Below are 16172 nucleotides of genomic sequence, written 5' to 3'. Positions count from 1 at the left end.
TGGAAAACCATGTTTTGAAAATTTTGCTATTATTTGTCACCCAAGGTGGGTTTCTAAATTTACGTTTTCTAAACTGATAGCTATGAATTGTCGCATTGTTCCTAATTACTCTGAGAGCTAAGGAAGCAGTTCTTATTCATGAAAATCGGCAAGGGGGTTAGCGTCTCCCTTGGGAAAAGCCCAGGGAGAGTTTTCCCTTTTCATTTATCTTGTTAGAAGTATTCGGAAGCTAAGTAACTGAGAATGTGGTTAGTGGCCGTCAAACTCGGTAAACAAGTTCTGCCAGCGACACGCATAATTCGTATCACACATAACACTGAGCCTGGGAAACAAGTACTTTGAGAAATTTTCATTCCTGTTTGGAATTTATCCCAAAGGGAAAAAAATATCTTTTCAAACACTCATTAATGACTGTAGTCTGGTTAAAGCTCTGCCCTCAGGTCTGAAGAGTAAACTGCAGATGGCTGGGCAAAGCCAATGTCAGTCCTCTCTCTTAATCCACTTTTGTCTCCCAGAAGTACAGATAAAATATAGGGTGCTGTCTGGTCTCCCCTGTGAGACCACACATCTCCCAGTTGCCGTCTGGGACGAAGAAATAAAGTACAAGTAACCCACAGTTCCCTGTGGAAAGGGAACCAGGAGAGGTTATCGTGAGGGCGTCGGTCATTTCAGCTCCCTGGGTCCCCTGAGGCGAAGAGGAATATGAGGAAGAGGGGGACGGAGGGATGCATACGCATCTCCTCATCTCATTAACTCGCCCAAAACGTGTGAGATTAGGGCACGTGAAGTTCTCGGTCTTCAAAAGCAATATGCACACTAAGAATTGCAACGAACTGCTCCAAGCTGTACTAGGTCGACGGGGGCACAGGGGCGTTGGTGTGTGTGTGGGGGGGAGTGGAGCCCTCTGGAGAGAGAAGCGATGACAAGTAACCCAGCCACGGAAAGAGCGGTTTCGCAGGTACGCTCACCTGCACACCCAGCGCTGTTTTTGGATGCTCGGCTCCCGCAGCTGGCTCCGCCAGGGGGCGCCGCAACCCGGCCGGGGATCCGACTCCAGGCCCTTCCCGAGCCCGGCGGCCGGGTCCCCGCAGGGACAGCGTGGGTGGGAAAGCGGAAAGGCAAAGAAAGAAGAGGCTGGGACAGGAAGGGGGTTGTCACCGTTCTTATCACTGCTGTGTAGGCATCACAGCCAATTTCCATCCTCCTGCATCCCAAGCCCCGGCCTCTGCTAGACGCGCGCACGCGCGCGTACACACACACACTCACACACACACTCACACACACACACACACACACACTTACACACTCACTCCTGACCCGCCACCCGAGCTGTCTGTCTTCCCCGGCAAAGGCTCGGGCGGCCTTAGCATCTCTCCCCTCGCACCTCCGCGGCGTGGGAGCGCCGAGGGCTCCACGAAGAGCCGGGCTGCGGACGGCTGGGGCGGGAGGCGGCGGGAACCGGATGAGGGTCTCTGCAGTACTGCCCCCTTTTCTCCCCTTCCTCCCCTCCGTGTCAAGCTCGGGGGTCGCCTCGGCGCCCTTGGGCCTTAGGGAGAGGGAGAGGTCTGTGCGCTCTCCGCCGCCTCGGCCGGTCCCCATGTCCTGCGCGCCTCCGCACCACCTGGAGGGCTTGGCACACTGAAAGGGCGGGCGCAGCCAAAGCGCGTCCGAGTCCGCGGGGGCTGGGCAGGGGCCCGAGAACCTGCATCTCTAGAGAGCTGGTGGGCGGGGGGGGGGGCGAAGCTGCGGCTCAGGGACCACCCTGAGCGCCGGGCCGCTGGCTCCCGGCGCGCCGGCTCAGGCGGCGGCGGCGCGACACGCCAGCAGCTGGCGGAGGCTCCTTCGGAAGCTGTCGTCCAGGAAGGCGTAGAGGAAGGGGTTGAGGCAGCTGTTGGCGTAGCTCAGGCTGGTGATGAAGTAGGAGACGGCGATGACCACCGGCGTCTGCGGGAGGTCGGTGGTGAGCGCCACCACGGTGCTCAGGTGGTAGGGCGTCCAGCAGAGCAGGCACACGGTCAGGATCGCCACCACCAGCACGGTCACCCGCTTCTTGGCGCGCTCCAGGGCCCTGGCGTGGTTGTCGAGGCGTATGGCGCGCAGCCGACACAGCAGCGTGGTGTAGAGGACGCAGATGGTGGACACGGGGATGGCGAAGCCGAGCACCAGCGTGTAGAGGCGGCTCGCGCGCCACCAGAAGGCCTCGGGCTGCGGGAAGACCAGCACACACTGGCGCCGGCCCTGCTCGTCGTCCAGCCGGGCGAAGATGGCGAAGGGCAGCACGACCAGCGTCACGACTCCCCACACGGCCAGGCTCACGGCGCGCGCGGCGCCGTACGTGCGGCCGGCCACCCGGCGCGACTCGGCCGTGGCCAGCACCACCAGGTAGCGGTCGGCGCTCATGACCGTGAGGAAGTACAGGCTGGAGAAGGTGTTGTACTGGTCGATGGCCACGACGAGCTTGCACATGAGCTCCCCGAAGGGCCAGCGCCGAAGCAGGAAGTCGGCGATGTTGATGGGCAGCACGAGCGTGAAGAGCTCGTCGGCCACGGCCAAGTTGAGGATAAACAGGTTGGTGACGGTCTTCATGCGGGGCGCCCGCAGCAGCACGAACAGCACGGCCGAGTTGCCCGCCAGCCCCACGGCGCAGATCACCGCGTACACGACGGGCACGGCCACGGCCAGAGGCGGCGGTAGCGGCGGCAGCGGGCCGGACGCGTTGGGGCAGCCGAGCGCGGGCGCGGGGCACGACGTGTTGGCGTGCTCCGGGCCCCAGGACGACGCGTTGTGCATCCTGGCCGGGGCCAGGGCCTCGGTCCCCTCGGCCGCCTCCCTGCGGGGCTCCGCGGTCCCGGGGACCCGACCCGCGCCGGGGCGCTCGCGGCCGCGCTCCGAGCCCTTCTCCGGCCTTCCCGGGGCGGCGCGCTCCCGCCGGCCTCTCAGCGCACGGGCGCCGCGGACGCCGGAGCCGCAGAGCGGAGAGGAGAACGCCGGCTAGGCTCGTCGACGACGGGCAGCGCCGAAGGGCGGTTCCGAGGCGAGGGGGCGGCTCGCCGCCCAACCTGCCCCACGTGATCGCTCTCTGCCACCTGTTTTTTGTTTTGTTTTGTCTTTTCCCGAGGTGGTAGATTCTTTTATTAATCTGACATGGGAATCAGCCTCCATCACCTCTCCTTCTTGGGCTTTAGGTTCCCCATGTCTGAAATGAAGAGATTAGACCAAGTCAATTCTCAGTCTCTTCCAACTTGAACAACATCTAATCCTGTAACTATCTCGGTATCTCAGTTCCTGGTCAACACCTTTCTAGTTGAGGGCGGGGATTTAGGGTCCAGAGCTTGGAGGAGGCAGAGTTTTGTTCAAACAACCACTTTCTGCCACCTGTTGAACTCTTATTCTGACCCGCTGGCTCCAGCAAACGTTACCCTCAGGGGAAAAATACAAACCCACTGGCCCAGCTCTGGCCCCCGCCCGGCCCCCGGAGGCCCCGGTCACCCCAGCGAGCCCGGCAGCGGCCAGCTTCGGGGACCCGCGGTTCCGTGCGCCCCGGGTAAGAGCGGGCCCAACAGCAACCGCTGCCTCCCCCGGCCGGTCCCGGGACGGTCGGCCCTGCGGCTCCCGGAGCGCTCCGGGGGTGGGGGTGGGAGGAGGGGCGGGGGAGGCAGCGGCGCCCGGGGGCCGCGCGGCCCCGCCCCTTGCGCGCGCCGGGAGCCGGCCTCCCGCGCCTCGGCTCGTCCCGCCCCCAGCGCCCCGCCCCAAGCAGAGCAGCCGGGAACCCAGAACGGCCTCGCCCGGAAATTAAGGACTAACTTTCTTCGTTCCGCCAGTGTGACCTCACTCCGTCTGAATTCATGAAAAGCGCTCCTGTTAAGAATTAAATGAAAGGAAAGCAAAGGTAAGGTGTTGCCGGGTCTATTTGAAAAGGAGCGCAAGGCAGTTAAGGCTCCCGTTCCAGTTTTTTTTAACACCGTACCCCCAGTGGGCTTATGTAATTTAAAATGTTAAGTTACATTCATATTGCAAGGCTATACAGAGGGAACGTGCACGCAGCCTTCAAATGCAAATCACCCGTTTTCTATGACTCTGGCCTCCACAAGTTTATAAGGTTGTTAGGAACACGTCATGGTCGACAATCTGAGATACTTAAGGCTTGCTTTCTGGAAAAAATATATTTATTTATAAATATATACATAAAGTTAAAGTGTTTCCGATTCTGCCCTGAAGAGAACTACCCCGCGGTCGCGGCAATGTTGCCAAGGCCCCGCTCCGGGAGCCTCCAAGTCTTCCTCATTTAAGAGGACCTCACCTTGGGCACCTCATCTCTGAGGACCGAGTGAAATCAGCTCAGTATTATTTCCCTCGAATTCCTGTTTTCGTCCTCCACTTTCCTTTGGGAGAGCCAGCAAATTAAAGCACGGGGTTCTATCCTGCTTCCCTCCAAGAAATTTCCCTTTCGTGAGAGCAGGCAAAAGCCCAGATAAAGTGCATGTTTGATCCTTTATGAAGCCTTGGAAAAGGAGAGGGCTTGAGACACCGAGAAAGAGACCCAAAGGAGCCAGTGGAAGGAGCCTGGAAGGGGCGGCGGTACAAATGCTTTCCTTTACCCACTCAGTCCTCCTTTTACTAGAATCTGTATAATTTTGGCTTCCCTGCAGTTTCGTGCGTCGTGTGAATAACATGTCAAGAGAGTCAATGTCCATGAGCAAAAATATGTGAGAAAACACCATACGATGTTAAGTGAAACCAAAAAGAAAGATATATATACACATATAATATATATAATGTATATATAATACACACATGGATATACATATGCATATGTCTGTGCGTATGCATGTGTATATACATATATATGTATATATGTATATATATACATATGTATGTAGTTGCTTAATTGGCAAACATTTGGAGACTTTGTAGCTTTTTAATTATTGATTTCTAGCTTAACTGCACGTGGACACAGTACAAATAGTACGATTTCAGTTCATTGGCGTTTGTTGAAACATTGCCCAATAAATAGTTCTCTAATTATTTTATGTTTACTTGAAAATAATGTGTGTTCTGCATTTGTTGGGTGCAGTTGTTGGGTGTAGACTATTGCACCCTACAAACGTCAGCTAGTCAAATTTATTATTGTGTTGTTTAAATCTTCTCTCTGTCAGTATTTTTTATCTGATTGTTTTGTCAATTTTTGAGATAGATGTGTTAAAAAATATCCATCAATGATTGTGGATTTCTCTATGCTTCTCATTTTGTCAATTTTTACTACATAAGTTGTTGCTGTTTTATTCGATGCACACAGATTTAAGATTGTCATATTTTCCCATGAAGTGGACCCTTTCACCATTGTAAAATATTCTTCTTTAACTGGGCTACGACTACTTCTTGTACGTGGCCTCCTTTGTTTGATATTATTACAGCTACACCAGTTGTGTCTCTCTTAGTATTATCATGGAATACGTTTGGGATCTGAACTACTGTCCATCCATCAGTGAGTTGATTGTGACAGTTTATAATACAAATTTTGCAGTTGGAATTATTTGTATGTGCTTTATGGATTACCCTTTCATTAATGGTCTTGATTTTTTCTAAAGTCAGTTTTATATAGCTGTCATATACTGGGCATCATCTATGTGTCATAAATTATACTAGATGCAAGTAAAAGATGCAGAAAGAGGAACTTGCAGGCCAAAAGATACTTAAAGGATATATAAGGTTATCGTGATGTGTAAAACTTAAGTACTCTCTAAATACTTGAAAAGATTAAGAAGTGTTTGTTGTTGGGTCTTTTTAGAGCTAATGGTACTTTTAGTTTAGTTTGTTCTCCCCTTTAACAACAAAAATTTGGCCTCCATCCATAAGCAGAAGTGTCTCTGTGGAATCTGTGGAACGAAGCACCATACGCCAAGGGACCCAGAAGGAATCTCACCCACTGGTGCATCAGGTGATAGGCAGACAGACTGTGGCACCAGCTGTGGAACCTACAGGACACTGTGAGCTGGTTCCAGCCCCTCTTGGCTGCTGCCTGGGAGCTTCTGCAGAACACTGACATGGGTGGTCACCTTCAGGCAAGAGAGCTTTTGCGGAAGTCAAGGTTTCCAGAGAAGCTCCAGTACTGCATTGGAGGGGAAAAAAAACACAAGCTTGGACACATCAGAGGGTAAAAGTAACAGCTTATCTTTGCTGGCATCACCCCACACCCAAGGCCGCACAGCTTAGGGCTAACCTAGATGGCCTGTGATTTCTCCCGTGAGGGAAAGGGAGAGCCAGTGAGTGAACTCCTGGCTCCCTGAGCTGTGAAGGATGCTGCCAGAGAGACTCATTTCTCTCCTGCAGCATCCAGAACACTAAAGAGGGAGAGCCATGATGGAGGAAGGAGCAGATGGAGAGTGGTGTACGAGATTCCCTGCTGACTCCATTCTGGACTCAGGAAGCCTGCCCACGAGATGCAGGGGAAATACCACCCACAGATCCCCACTCCCCAAGTGACCCCCAGGCAGCCCCACAGCTCCTAGCACTCTGCAGTGGGCTCCCTGTGCATACAGTGGGCTGAGCAAGCTCTGGTAGGTGGGGAGCACAGGCAGAAGGCAGGCCAGGGTCTGCAGGCAAAGGAGAGATCACACACGTGCTCTGTGTGCCACCTTCAGGGAAACGGCAGAGGCTACCAACAACCTGTCTGGTGCTCAGTAGGATTGAGAGAAGACACAGAAGCTTAAGACTTCTGCCATAAGAGGGGAGGGATCAAGAAATGAGAAGCAGGGGTATCCATACAAGGTCAGAGAAAGCCTCAGCATCTACAGCAGGACTGATGAAAGGAATTGCTGCCCTGAAGGCCACTTAGTAAACACTGGAGGAGGTGACTGCTGCTTCAAATTCGAATCCAACAACGCAAAACGCCAAAGAACATGAAAAATCAAAGAAACACGAAGTCACAAAAGGTCATGATAATCTTCTAGTAACTGAACCCAAAGACATGGAGATCTGTGATTTACTTGATAAAGAACTCAAAATAGCTGTTTTAAGTAAACTCCGTGCCCTACAAGACAACAGAGAAAGACGAATGAAATCAAGTAAACAATATGCAGTCAAAAGTGAACAAAAAGATTGAAATTTAACAAAGAGATAAAAACCATAAAAAGCAATCAACAGAAATTCTGGAGCTGAAAAATTCATGAATGGAATGAAAAATGGAATAGAGGACACTAAATAGAAGAATCAGTGAGATAGAGGATAGGAACTTTGAAATAACCCAGTCTGAGGAGAAAACTAAGAATGAAAGAGAGTAAAGAAAGCCAACATGATCTGTGGGACACCATCAGAAAAACTAGTATCTGAATTATTGAAGTTCCAGAAGAAAAGAGAATGAAGGGAGCAGAAAGGTTCTTTACAGAAAGAATGGCAGAGAACTTCCCAAACCTGGGGAGAGATTTGGACATTGCAGTCCACAAAGCTAATAGACCGCCCCATTATTTTAATCCAAACAGACTTTCCTCAAGACACATTGTAATAAAACTGCTGAAATTCAAAGACAAAGACCTTAACCAAGGAGGTGGAAGATCTTGAAAGCTACAAGACATTGATGAACGAATTTGAAGAAGACACAAATAAATGAATATCTCGTGTTCATATTCTAGAAGAATTAATTTTATTAAAATGTCCATACTACCCAAAGCCATCAATAGATTCAATGCAATCTCTATCAGGATTCCAATGGCATTTTTTACACAAGTGGAAACAGCAATCCTAACGTTCATATGGAATCACAAATAGCCAAAGCAATCCTGGGAAAGAAGAGCAAAGCAGGAGGTACTATACTTCCGGATTTCAAGCTATGTTACAAAACTGTATAATCAAAACAGTATGGTACTGGCATAAAAACAGACACATACACCAATAGAACAGAATTGAGAGCTTGGGCTCTCACACACATATGGTCAACTAATAATGGACAAGGGAACATAGACACTCAGTGGAAAAAAGATAGTTTCTTCAATAAATGGTGCTGAGAAAACTGAATATTCACATGTAAAAGAATAAAACTAGGTCCCTATTTTACACCACAAACAAAAATTAACTCAAAATGGATTAAACACTTAAATGTAAGATGTGAAGCTGTAAAAATCCTAGAAGAAAACATAAGAAGAGGCTCCTTGACATGGGTCTTATCAATGATTTTTTTGGATATGACACCTAAAGCACAAACACATTTTATATATATATATAAAATGAAGTATTATTCAGCATGAGAAAGACAAAAATCCCATGATTTGCAAACACACGATGGACCTTGAGTGTACTGGGCTAAGTGAAATTAGATGGAGAAAATTAAACACTGTGTGTTCTCACTTATAAGGAGAATCTAAAAAAGCTGAAGTCATAGAAGCAGAGAGTAGAATGGTGGTTACCAGGAGCTGTGCAAAGGGGGAAATGGGGAGATATTGGTCAAAAAGTACAAACTTGGGCTTCCCTGGTGGCGCAGTGGTTGGGAGTCCGCCTGCCGATGCAGGGGACATGGGTTCGTGTCCCGGTCCGGGAGGATCCCACATGCCGCGGCAGCGGCTGGGCCCGTGAGCCATGGCCGCTGGGCCTGCGCGTCCGGAGCCTGTGCTCCACAACGGGAGAGGCCACAGCAGTGAGAGGCCCGCGTATCGCAAAAAAAAAAAAAAAAAAAAAAAAAAAATTACAAACTTCCAGTTAGAAGATAATAAGTTCTGGGGATAGATGGTATTGTTATCAACTGATCATAGATTCTGCACTATATACTTAAAAGTTGCTAAGAGAATAAATGTCAGTGCTCTCAACGCAAAAGAAGATACAGTAATTGTATGACATAATGGAGGTGTTAGCTAACATTATGCCGGTAATCACATTGCCATATATGTGTAACGAATCAACATGTTGTATACCTTTAAGTTACAGAATGTGATATGTCAATTATACCTCAATAACACTGGAAAAAATTAAAAACCGTGGCTACAAAAAAAAAAGGTTTTGAAATAGATAATGATGATGGTTGCACTATGTTGTGAATATAATTAATGTCTCTGAATTGGTTACTTAAAATGGTTAAAATGTCATATTTAGGGAATTCCTTGGTGGTCCAATGGTTAGGGCTCTGTGTTTCCACTGCTGAGGGTGTGGCTTCGATCCCTAGCGGGGGAACTAAGATCCCACAAGCCGCACAGCACAGCGGAAAAAGAAAGAAAGAAAGAAAGAAAGAAAATGTCATGTTTATATAATACATATTTTACCACAATAAAAAAAAATTTAAGTAAAGGGATGGGTAAAGATATACCAAAAGAAATCTGGAATAGCAATGGTAATTTCAGGCGTGGCAGATTTCAGACCCAGCTAGATTGTCAGGAATAAGAAACGGCATTACATAAAGATAGAGGAGGGCTTCCCTGGTGGCGCAGTGGTTGAGAGTCCGCCTGCCGATGCAGGGGACACGGGTTCGTGCCCCGGTCCGGGAAGATCCCACATGCCGCGGAGTGGCTGGGCCCATGAGCCATGGCCGCTGAGCCTGCGCGTCTGGAGCCTGTGCTCCGCAATGGGAGAGGCCACAGCAGTGAGAGGCCCGTGTACCACAAAAAACAAAACAAAACAAAACACATAAAGATAGAGGAGACAGCGCTCCAAGGAGACAGACCCACCCTGGATGTGTAGCACTTAACAATAGAGTCAAAATACATGAAGCAAAGACTAATAGAACCACAATGAGAAATAGGCTAACCCACTATTGTACTTGGAGACTTCAGCACCCCTGTGTCAGTAATTGACAGAAGAACCAACAAGCAGAAAATCAGTGAAGACATAGTTGGACTGAACAGCACCATTCGTCACCTAGATCTAATGAGCACTTACAGAATACTTACTCCAATAACAGGAGAATACATATTCTTCTCAAGCTCATGGTACATTCCCCCAAACAGAAAACATTTGGGGCCATAAGACATACCTTAACTAATTTAAAAGAACAGAAACAATATAAAGTTTTCTCTTGGGCCAAAATGGAATTATACTAGAAATCAATAACAGATTGCTGGAAATCCCAAAATATTTGGAGATTAAACAACACACTTTTAAGCAACACATGGGGCAAAGAAGAAGTCTCAAGACAAATTTTAAAATATTTTAAGCTAAATGAAAATACAGCTTATCAAAATTTGTAGTATGCAGCGAAAGCAGAGCTGAGAGGGAAATTGCATGGAATGCGTATATTCGAAAGAAAAGAAAAAAGATCTAAAATCAATAATCTAAACTTCTACTGTAGGAAAGTAGAAAAAAAATAAAAAGGAACATATTAAATCCAAAGTAAGCAGAACGAAAGAAACAATAAAAGTCAGAGTCAAAATCAATGAAACTGAAAACACAAAAGCAATAGAAGTGATACTAATTCTCTACCACCTCTTTCAGAAAATAGAAACAAAGAAAACGCTTCAGAACTCATCTTGTGAGAATAGCATTACCCTAATACCAAAACCAGGAAAAGACATTGTAAGGAAGGAAAACAACAGATCAATGTGTCTCACAAACATAGATGAAAATTCTCAACAAAATATTAGCAAATTGAATCCAACAATGTATAAAGAGTATTGTACAACATGACCATGTCAGATTTATCCCAGGTATACAAGCTTGGTTCAACATTTGAAAATCAGTTAATGTACTCTATCACATCAAGAGACTAATGAGGAAAAAGCAAATATCTTATCGATAGAAACATCAAAAATATTTGACCAAATCCAACACCCATTCATGCTGATAAAACTCTCAGCAGGAATAGTGGAGGACGTCAACTTGATAAGGAACATTTATCCAAAAAACCTCCCTCCAGGTAACATCATATTTAATGATGAGAAGCTACATGCTTTCCCCCTAAGATTGGGAACAAAGCAAGGATGTCCTCTCTCACCACTCTTTTTCAATATTGTACTGGAAATCCTAGGTAATACAATAGGAAGTCTGTCTTCTTACCTGCCCCTTAACTGCCTAAAGAACTCAGACAAAGGCCCTGGTCCAGGAAGGGCACTGTCACCGGAGATCTACAAAGAACACAGGTCGGGCCTGGGGGGAGCTGCACAGGGCCGGGAGACCAGAGTCCTCTGTGTGTCCCACTGTCCCTGGGGGCCCAGCAAGCATCTGTCACCAAACATCTGCTTTCCCAGCTCCGTGTGAACTGCCTTCTCCCTGCTGAATTCCCCCCTGGGCACCCCCTTCTCCTCTCTCAGATGCCACATCTGCGGCCTTATATTATGGGGCCCCTGTATATACGTAATTAAATCTGGTTTTCTCCTGTTAATCTGTCTCACGTCAATTTGATTCTTAGACCAGCCAGAACAACCTAGAAAGGGTAGAGGGAAATGCTTTTCTTCTCAAATACCACTCTTGGTATCAGTTTGCTTTTATAGCTTAGGAAGATAAGATAATAAACACAGATTGGTCAAAATGTGTCTTCATGTTGGAGCCCTGTGTGCCAAGAGCATCACTGAGACTGAGCGATGGGTGTTGAAGATCCTGGCGCCTCAAGTCTGAGGGCACGAGTGTATGCATGATGCTGGCTTGTTTACACAGATGTTCTTTGGAAGATATTTCCCACAATAAAATAAGTTGCAACATTTTTCTGTGTTCATTGTTCGGGGATAGATCTTCTTAGAGCTGCTTGGTTTTCACTGTTTTAAAATGAAATGCTTTTGATTATACTAAACATGATATGACATCTGATTTCTGTGCGTCATGCTGCTGAGAGATTCACGAAAGGAAACAGTCATCGGGGCGAAGTGGTCACCGAGTTTATTAATCAAATCTTGGGGGGAAAAGCAGACAAAGAGTGAAGCCTGATGTAAATTATGGACTTTAATAATGATTTTTCGATACTGGTTCATCAGTTGTAACAAACGTACCACACTAATTCAATATGTCCATAAGAGGACGATTCCTCATAATCATATTGGAAGGCAGGTCAGTAGCACACAGACTCACATGACAATAGAGTTAAAGTCCTGGAATGTGGTACCTACATGGACAAGGCACTTGCCCGCTGACTCATGGCCAATTCGGCGTTATCCCAGGTTGGCGTGTGAACCCACCGGCCACAGGAGGCTGGGTGCCCCTGTGACCTGGCTGACACACAGGCACTTCATCCAATAGGACGAATGCTCTAATGCTTAGTTTGAATAGTGAATCTTAAAGTTTTTATGTCTTCTTTCATCCAAGGTTTATAATTGTTCCATTTAAAGTCCTGTGGTGTTATTTATTCATCTTCCTCTCTTCTCTCACTAATAGTGGCCCCAAGCAGTCCTGATTTCTCAGTCAGCTCCCTCTGGTTGTAGCTGAATCATTTATTTCCTTTACTTCCTGATGGCCTGGTTCCAGTTCTAGCAGAGTTTGCTGGAAGAAAATACCACCAAAATGTTGTCTGAGATTTGTCTGCCTCAGAGTGTGGAGGAATGCACAGCATATACAACAATCACTGAGGAACCGTAATGCATGAGGCGATGTATAGGATACTGGGAAATAGGACAGCGAGAAAGCAGCTATTGTACAAGGCGAAAGAGTTCTGCAAGTTTGTCATAGATCATAAGTGAAAAACGGTAGAACAAGGAAGTAAAGGCCGAATAAGTTTCTTATTGCAGGTCCTCTCGGAATCCTTAGTATGCTAACGTAACTCAGGAAAATTCAAACAGCAGTAGGCAGAATTCTATAGACTTTCACTACCTGAAAACACTTTTTTATGTGGATGCTTCCAAGAGACAAGCATTCTACAGAACACACCTAAGAAAATGCAGCGAAGAATAAAGTACCAAAATAAAAGTACCAAAATAAAAGTACCAAAATAAAGACGAAGTGGTGCTGAGGCAAAGTCTGGTGGAAGTCCATGAGAAGAATTGTTCTTGCCGACCAGGGGAAATCAGGGGGGGCGTCGCTGAGGAGGTGGCATTGTAGCTGGTTTCCGAAGGATATAATGAGGATAAGATGTGGATATGTACAGTCCTGGTCAAAGAGCACAAACAAACAAAAGAATGAGGCGTGAAAGTGCATGCTCTTCCTTGAGGAGAGAGAATTTTGACATTCCTAGTCCAGAAGACCAGGAGGTTGGTGCACCATCTACCAATGATAGGGAAAAAGAAAAATAAAACTTTTGACCAGAAAGAACTAGAAGATGAAGGAAGTGGCATGTGAGAGATGAAGGTAAGGGATTATTTTGAACTTGTTACATTTGTGATGAAGAGGTTCTTGGTGAAGTTTTCACGAGATAATTCCTGGAGATTAGGACAGAGCCCTAAGGAGACAATAAAGATTTGAGGAATCTTCTCCTATCCAACATCCAGAAATATGGGACTAGCTAAAGTAGCCTCTTAGGGATTAACCCTTGTGACATTAATCCGTATATCTGAGAAAACAAATGACTTGATGAAGATATCAAAATCACGTCCATCTTTACAGTGGCAGAGAATGAGTTCTGATCAGCCTCTTACAGGTGAAATAAACTTTCATCTTTAAGGTCGTTATATGTCAGCCTCTTAAACATGAAATGACCTTGTTTGTATCTCATAATTTGCAGCACAATCAGACAGTAGGGTTTCAGCAAAATTATAGCAAAATTTAATCCTAACTCTGACATCTCTGTCACCTTTCATGTTATTTGAAAGAAAATTGGTCTGCCTTCTCTGGTCTGACAGATGATGGGAAATATTCATCTACATCAGTTCATGAGCAGTAGCTAATGGATTGGCTGAATGCATGGTAAGGGATACAGAAAGGACAGGATTGGAGGACTAGTGACAGGGAAGTTTGGGGTATCCACATACCTCTGTAGATAGATCTCTCAAATGGGGTTTGTGTCTGTATTAGTTATGTGTTGCTCTCTAACAAATTACCCTCCAAAACTTAGAGGCTCAGAACAACAATCCAGTAATGGCTTAGCCGGTCCCCTGCTTCACGGGCTGGCAAGGTTGCAATCAGGGGTCAGAGCTGCTGGCTCAAGTGACAGCTCTTCTGGGACAGGATCCACCTCCAGGGAACATGGTTGTGGGCAAGACTCAGCCTCTGAATCTGGAAGCCTCAGTCCCTCACGGGCTGCTGGCCGTGGCCCACGCTTCGCCACGTGACAGGTCGTCCTCTCCGTCAGGGCACGTGTGCAGGCGGAGTTTCTCGTCGTGTTGGTGGCATGTCACCAGTTTCCCACATTTCATTTCCTCGAAGCACGTCACTGGGTCCAGTCCCCACTCAAGGGGAGGGCGTCACACAAGGACGTACACACCCAGAGGCAGGACCCCCAGGAACCATCCTAGGAGGCTGCCCACCACACTCTCATGTGGATACTCGTCCAAGGGTATCCACTGCCGAGGAGGCGCTCCGTGGCTTCAGTCAGCATCCTTCCACAGCCCCACAGGACCTTTCCATGGACGAGAGAAAAGTATCCATGGTGATAAGGATGCCATTCATGGGCTCAGCAACACACACTCCTCCTTGCCAAGGCTGACCCCCCTCTCTGCGGCCTTATCTGCCAACAGCAGAGAGAAATAGTTTAGCCCAAAACAGGGAACAATTCTCCAGGAGGAACAACCAGCTACCTGGTTGCCGGTTGGTCGCTGGTTCGGTTCCATCATGGAGGAGGAGAGATTCATCCTCACTGGGTGTTGACTTTACAGCAGTCTTTAGGGAGCAGAATTTTCGGCGGCAGACGACTGAATGTAAGGAATTGTTCATATGGTCTGTGACAGGTACAGTTACCTTTGGGACTGTTTGGGGCCGGTTCAGAGAGGTGAACGGAGACTTCATCTCTGTACTTTGACTGTCAAGCACCCAGGAGGTGCTCAATAAATGTTTAATGGAAGAATCAATAAACTGAAATTACTGTATCAAAGGATGCTACTGAGTGAATCACGAACCTTCGCAGGTGATGCTTGTCATTTCAGGTATTTCAAAGAAGATGTTTCGACACGAGGGAAGTCTTCAGATTTTCGGCTACTGAGCTGGGTAGTGGAGAAAACTGAAGCAAGGATGCCCTCAAATCAAACCGTTTATGTGCTGCCTGTACGGCACGCACTCAGAGGTGGTCCTGGCTGTTCATCATTATCTATGTTTCTCCATGGTTACCCTCGGCCAGCCTAGTAACATGCAAGGCTGCCTGTAGGATTGGACATTTTTACGGCTTGGCTGTCAGCTCGGCTTGCAGGCAATGTAGGCGTGGCTGGAGTTTCTGTCACTTAAAGGTCACGGAACTTTAATAAAAGACCAAAGGCTGTTATCATTCATCTGCTTTCTTTTATGGCCCTGTGTGAGAAACACAGAGGTAATATTGATAATTCATGGAGATTCTTATTTAGCTACTTAGGATATAATGCTGAGAACTGGAAAAGGTGTACGATGGCATGATAACCCTTGTATATGGATGGTAACCTACTACTCAGAACTTACCATCTCTAAGCAACGTGGGTGTTTTTTCCCTCTTTGCTGTGATTTGAAAGAGTTCTGCTGCCGTGCTCCCTAGGTAGGCTCTCCTCAGGTGACCCTTCCCAGCATTGCACAGGTCTGAAGAATCAGAGACGGCGCCAGGCACACACCTCAGCTGCCCCCGGAAAAGCTCTGGGCACCACGGCCTGGTGCCCTGAGACCACACTGCACGAGAAGTTCTGAGAAGCCAGCGCTCTTGGCAGCGGCTTCGTTGGGAAAGCATCGTGTGCGTGGAGGATCTCCCCCACCCCCATTTCCCGCCTGCGTTGTAGGTGCCCGAGGGAAGCAATCAAGAAATCCTGTAAAATGTTTTTTCTAAAGTTCGACTTGTTTCAAGACTAGCTCGTGTTAAAAAATGGTCAAGAGGGCTTCCCTGGTGGCGCAGTGGTTGAGAGTCTGCCTGTCGATGCAGGGGACACGGGTTCGTGCCCCGGTCCGGGAAGATCCCACGTGCCCCAGAGCGGCTGGGCCCGTGAGCCATGGCCGCTGGGCCTGTGCGTCCGGAGCCTGTGCTCTGCAGCGGGAGAGGCCACGACAGTGAGAGGCCCGCGTAGCGCCAAAAAAAAAAAAAAAAAAAAAAAAGGTCAAGAAGTCTTATATTTTTTTAACTTTTTATTTCATATTGGAGTCTAGTTGGTTAACAATGTTGTGTTAGTTTCAGGTGTGCAGCAAAGTGACTCAGTTATACTCATACACGTATCTATTCATTTCCCATTTGG

The 16172-nt window shown here is 47.6% G+C and overlaps 1 protein-coding gene and 1 long non-coding RNA gene across 2 annotated transcripts in view; one reads left to right on the top strand and one right to left on the bottom strand.

Moving 5' to 3' along the window:
- Positions 1–1759: 1759 nt before the first annotated feature.
- On the bottom strand, positions 1760–2790 carry NPBWR1 (neuropeptides B and W receptor 1). Its single transcript, XM_032610272.1, has one exon. The coding sequence runs from the start codon at positions 2788–2790 to the stop codon at positions 1798–1800; it is 993 nt and encodes a 330-aa protein (XP_032466163.1). The 3' UTR covers positions 1760–1797.
- Positions 2791–3741: 951 nt separating this feature from the next.
- LOC116742628 overlaps positions 3742–16172 on the top strand; it is a 28391-nt gene continuing 15960 nt past the window's right edge. The window contains exon 1 of the long non-coding RNA XR_004346523.1: positions 3742–3889. This is a non-coding gene — a long non-coding RNA (uncharacterized LOC116742628). The remainder of the gene's footprint in view (positions 3890–16172) is intronic.

This window comes from Phocoena sinus, chromosome 17 (genome assembly GCF_008692025.1).
Source record: "Phocoena sinus isolate mPhoSin1 chromosome 17, mPhoSin1.pri, whole genome shotgun sequence".
NCBI classification, from domain to species: Eukaryota; Metazoa; Chordata; class Mammalia; order Artiodactyla; family Phocoenidae; genus Phocoena; species Phocoena sinus.
The sequence above is the reverse complement of the archived record's forward strand: the minus strand, read 5'-3'. Positions and strand labels throughout refer to the sequence as shown.

Excerpts from the sequence above, each read along its gene's own strand:
- NPBWR1 (XM_032610272.1), bottom strand. The coding sequence starts at position 2,790 with ATGCACAACGCGTCGTCCTGGGGCCCGGAGCACGCCAACACGTCGTGC.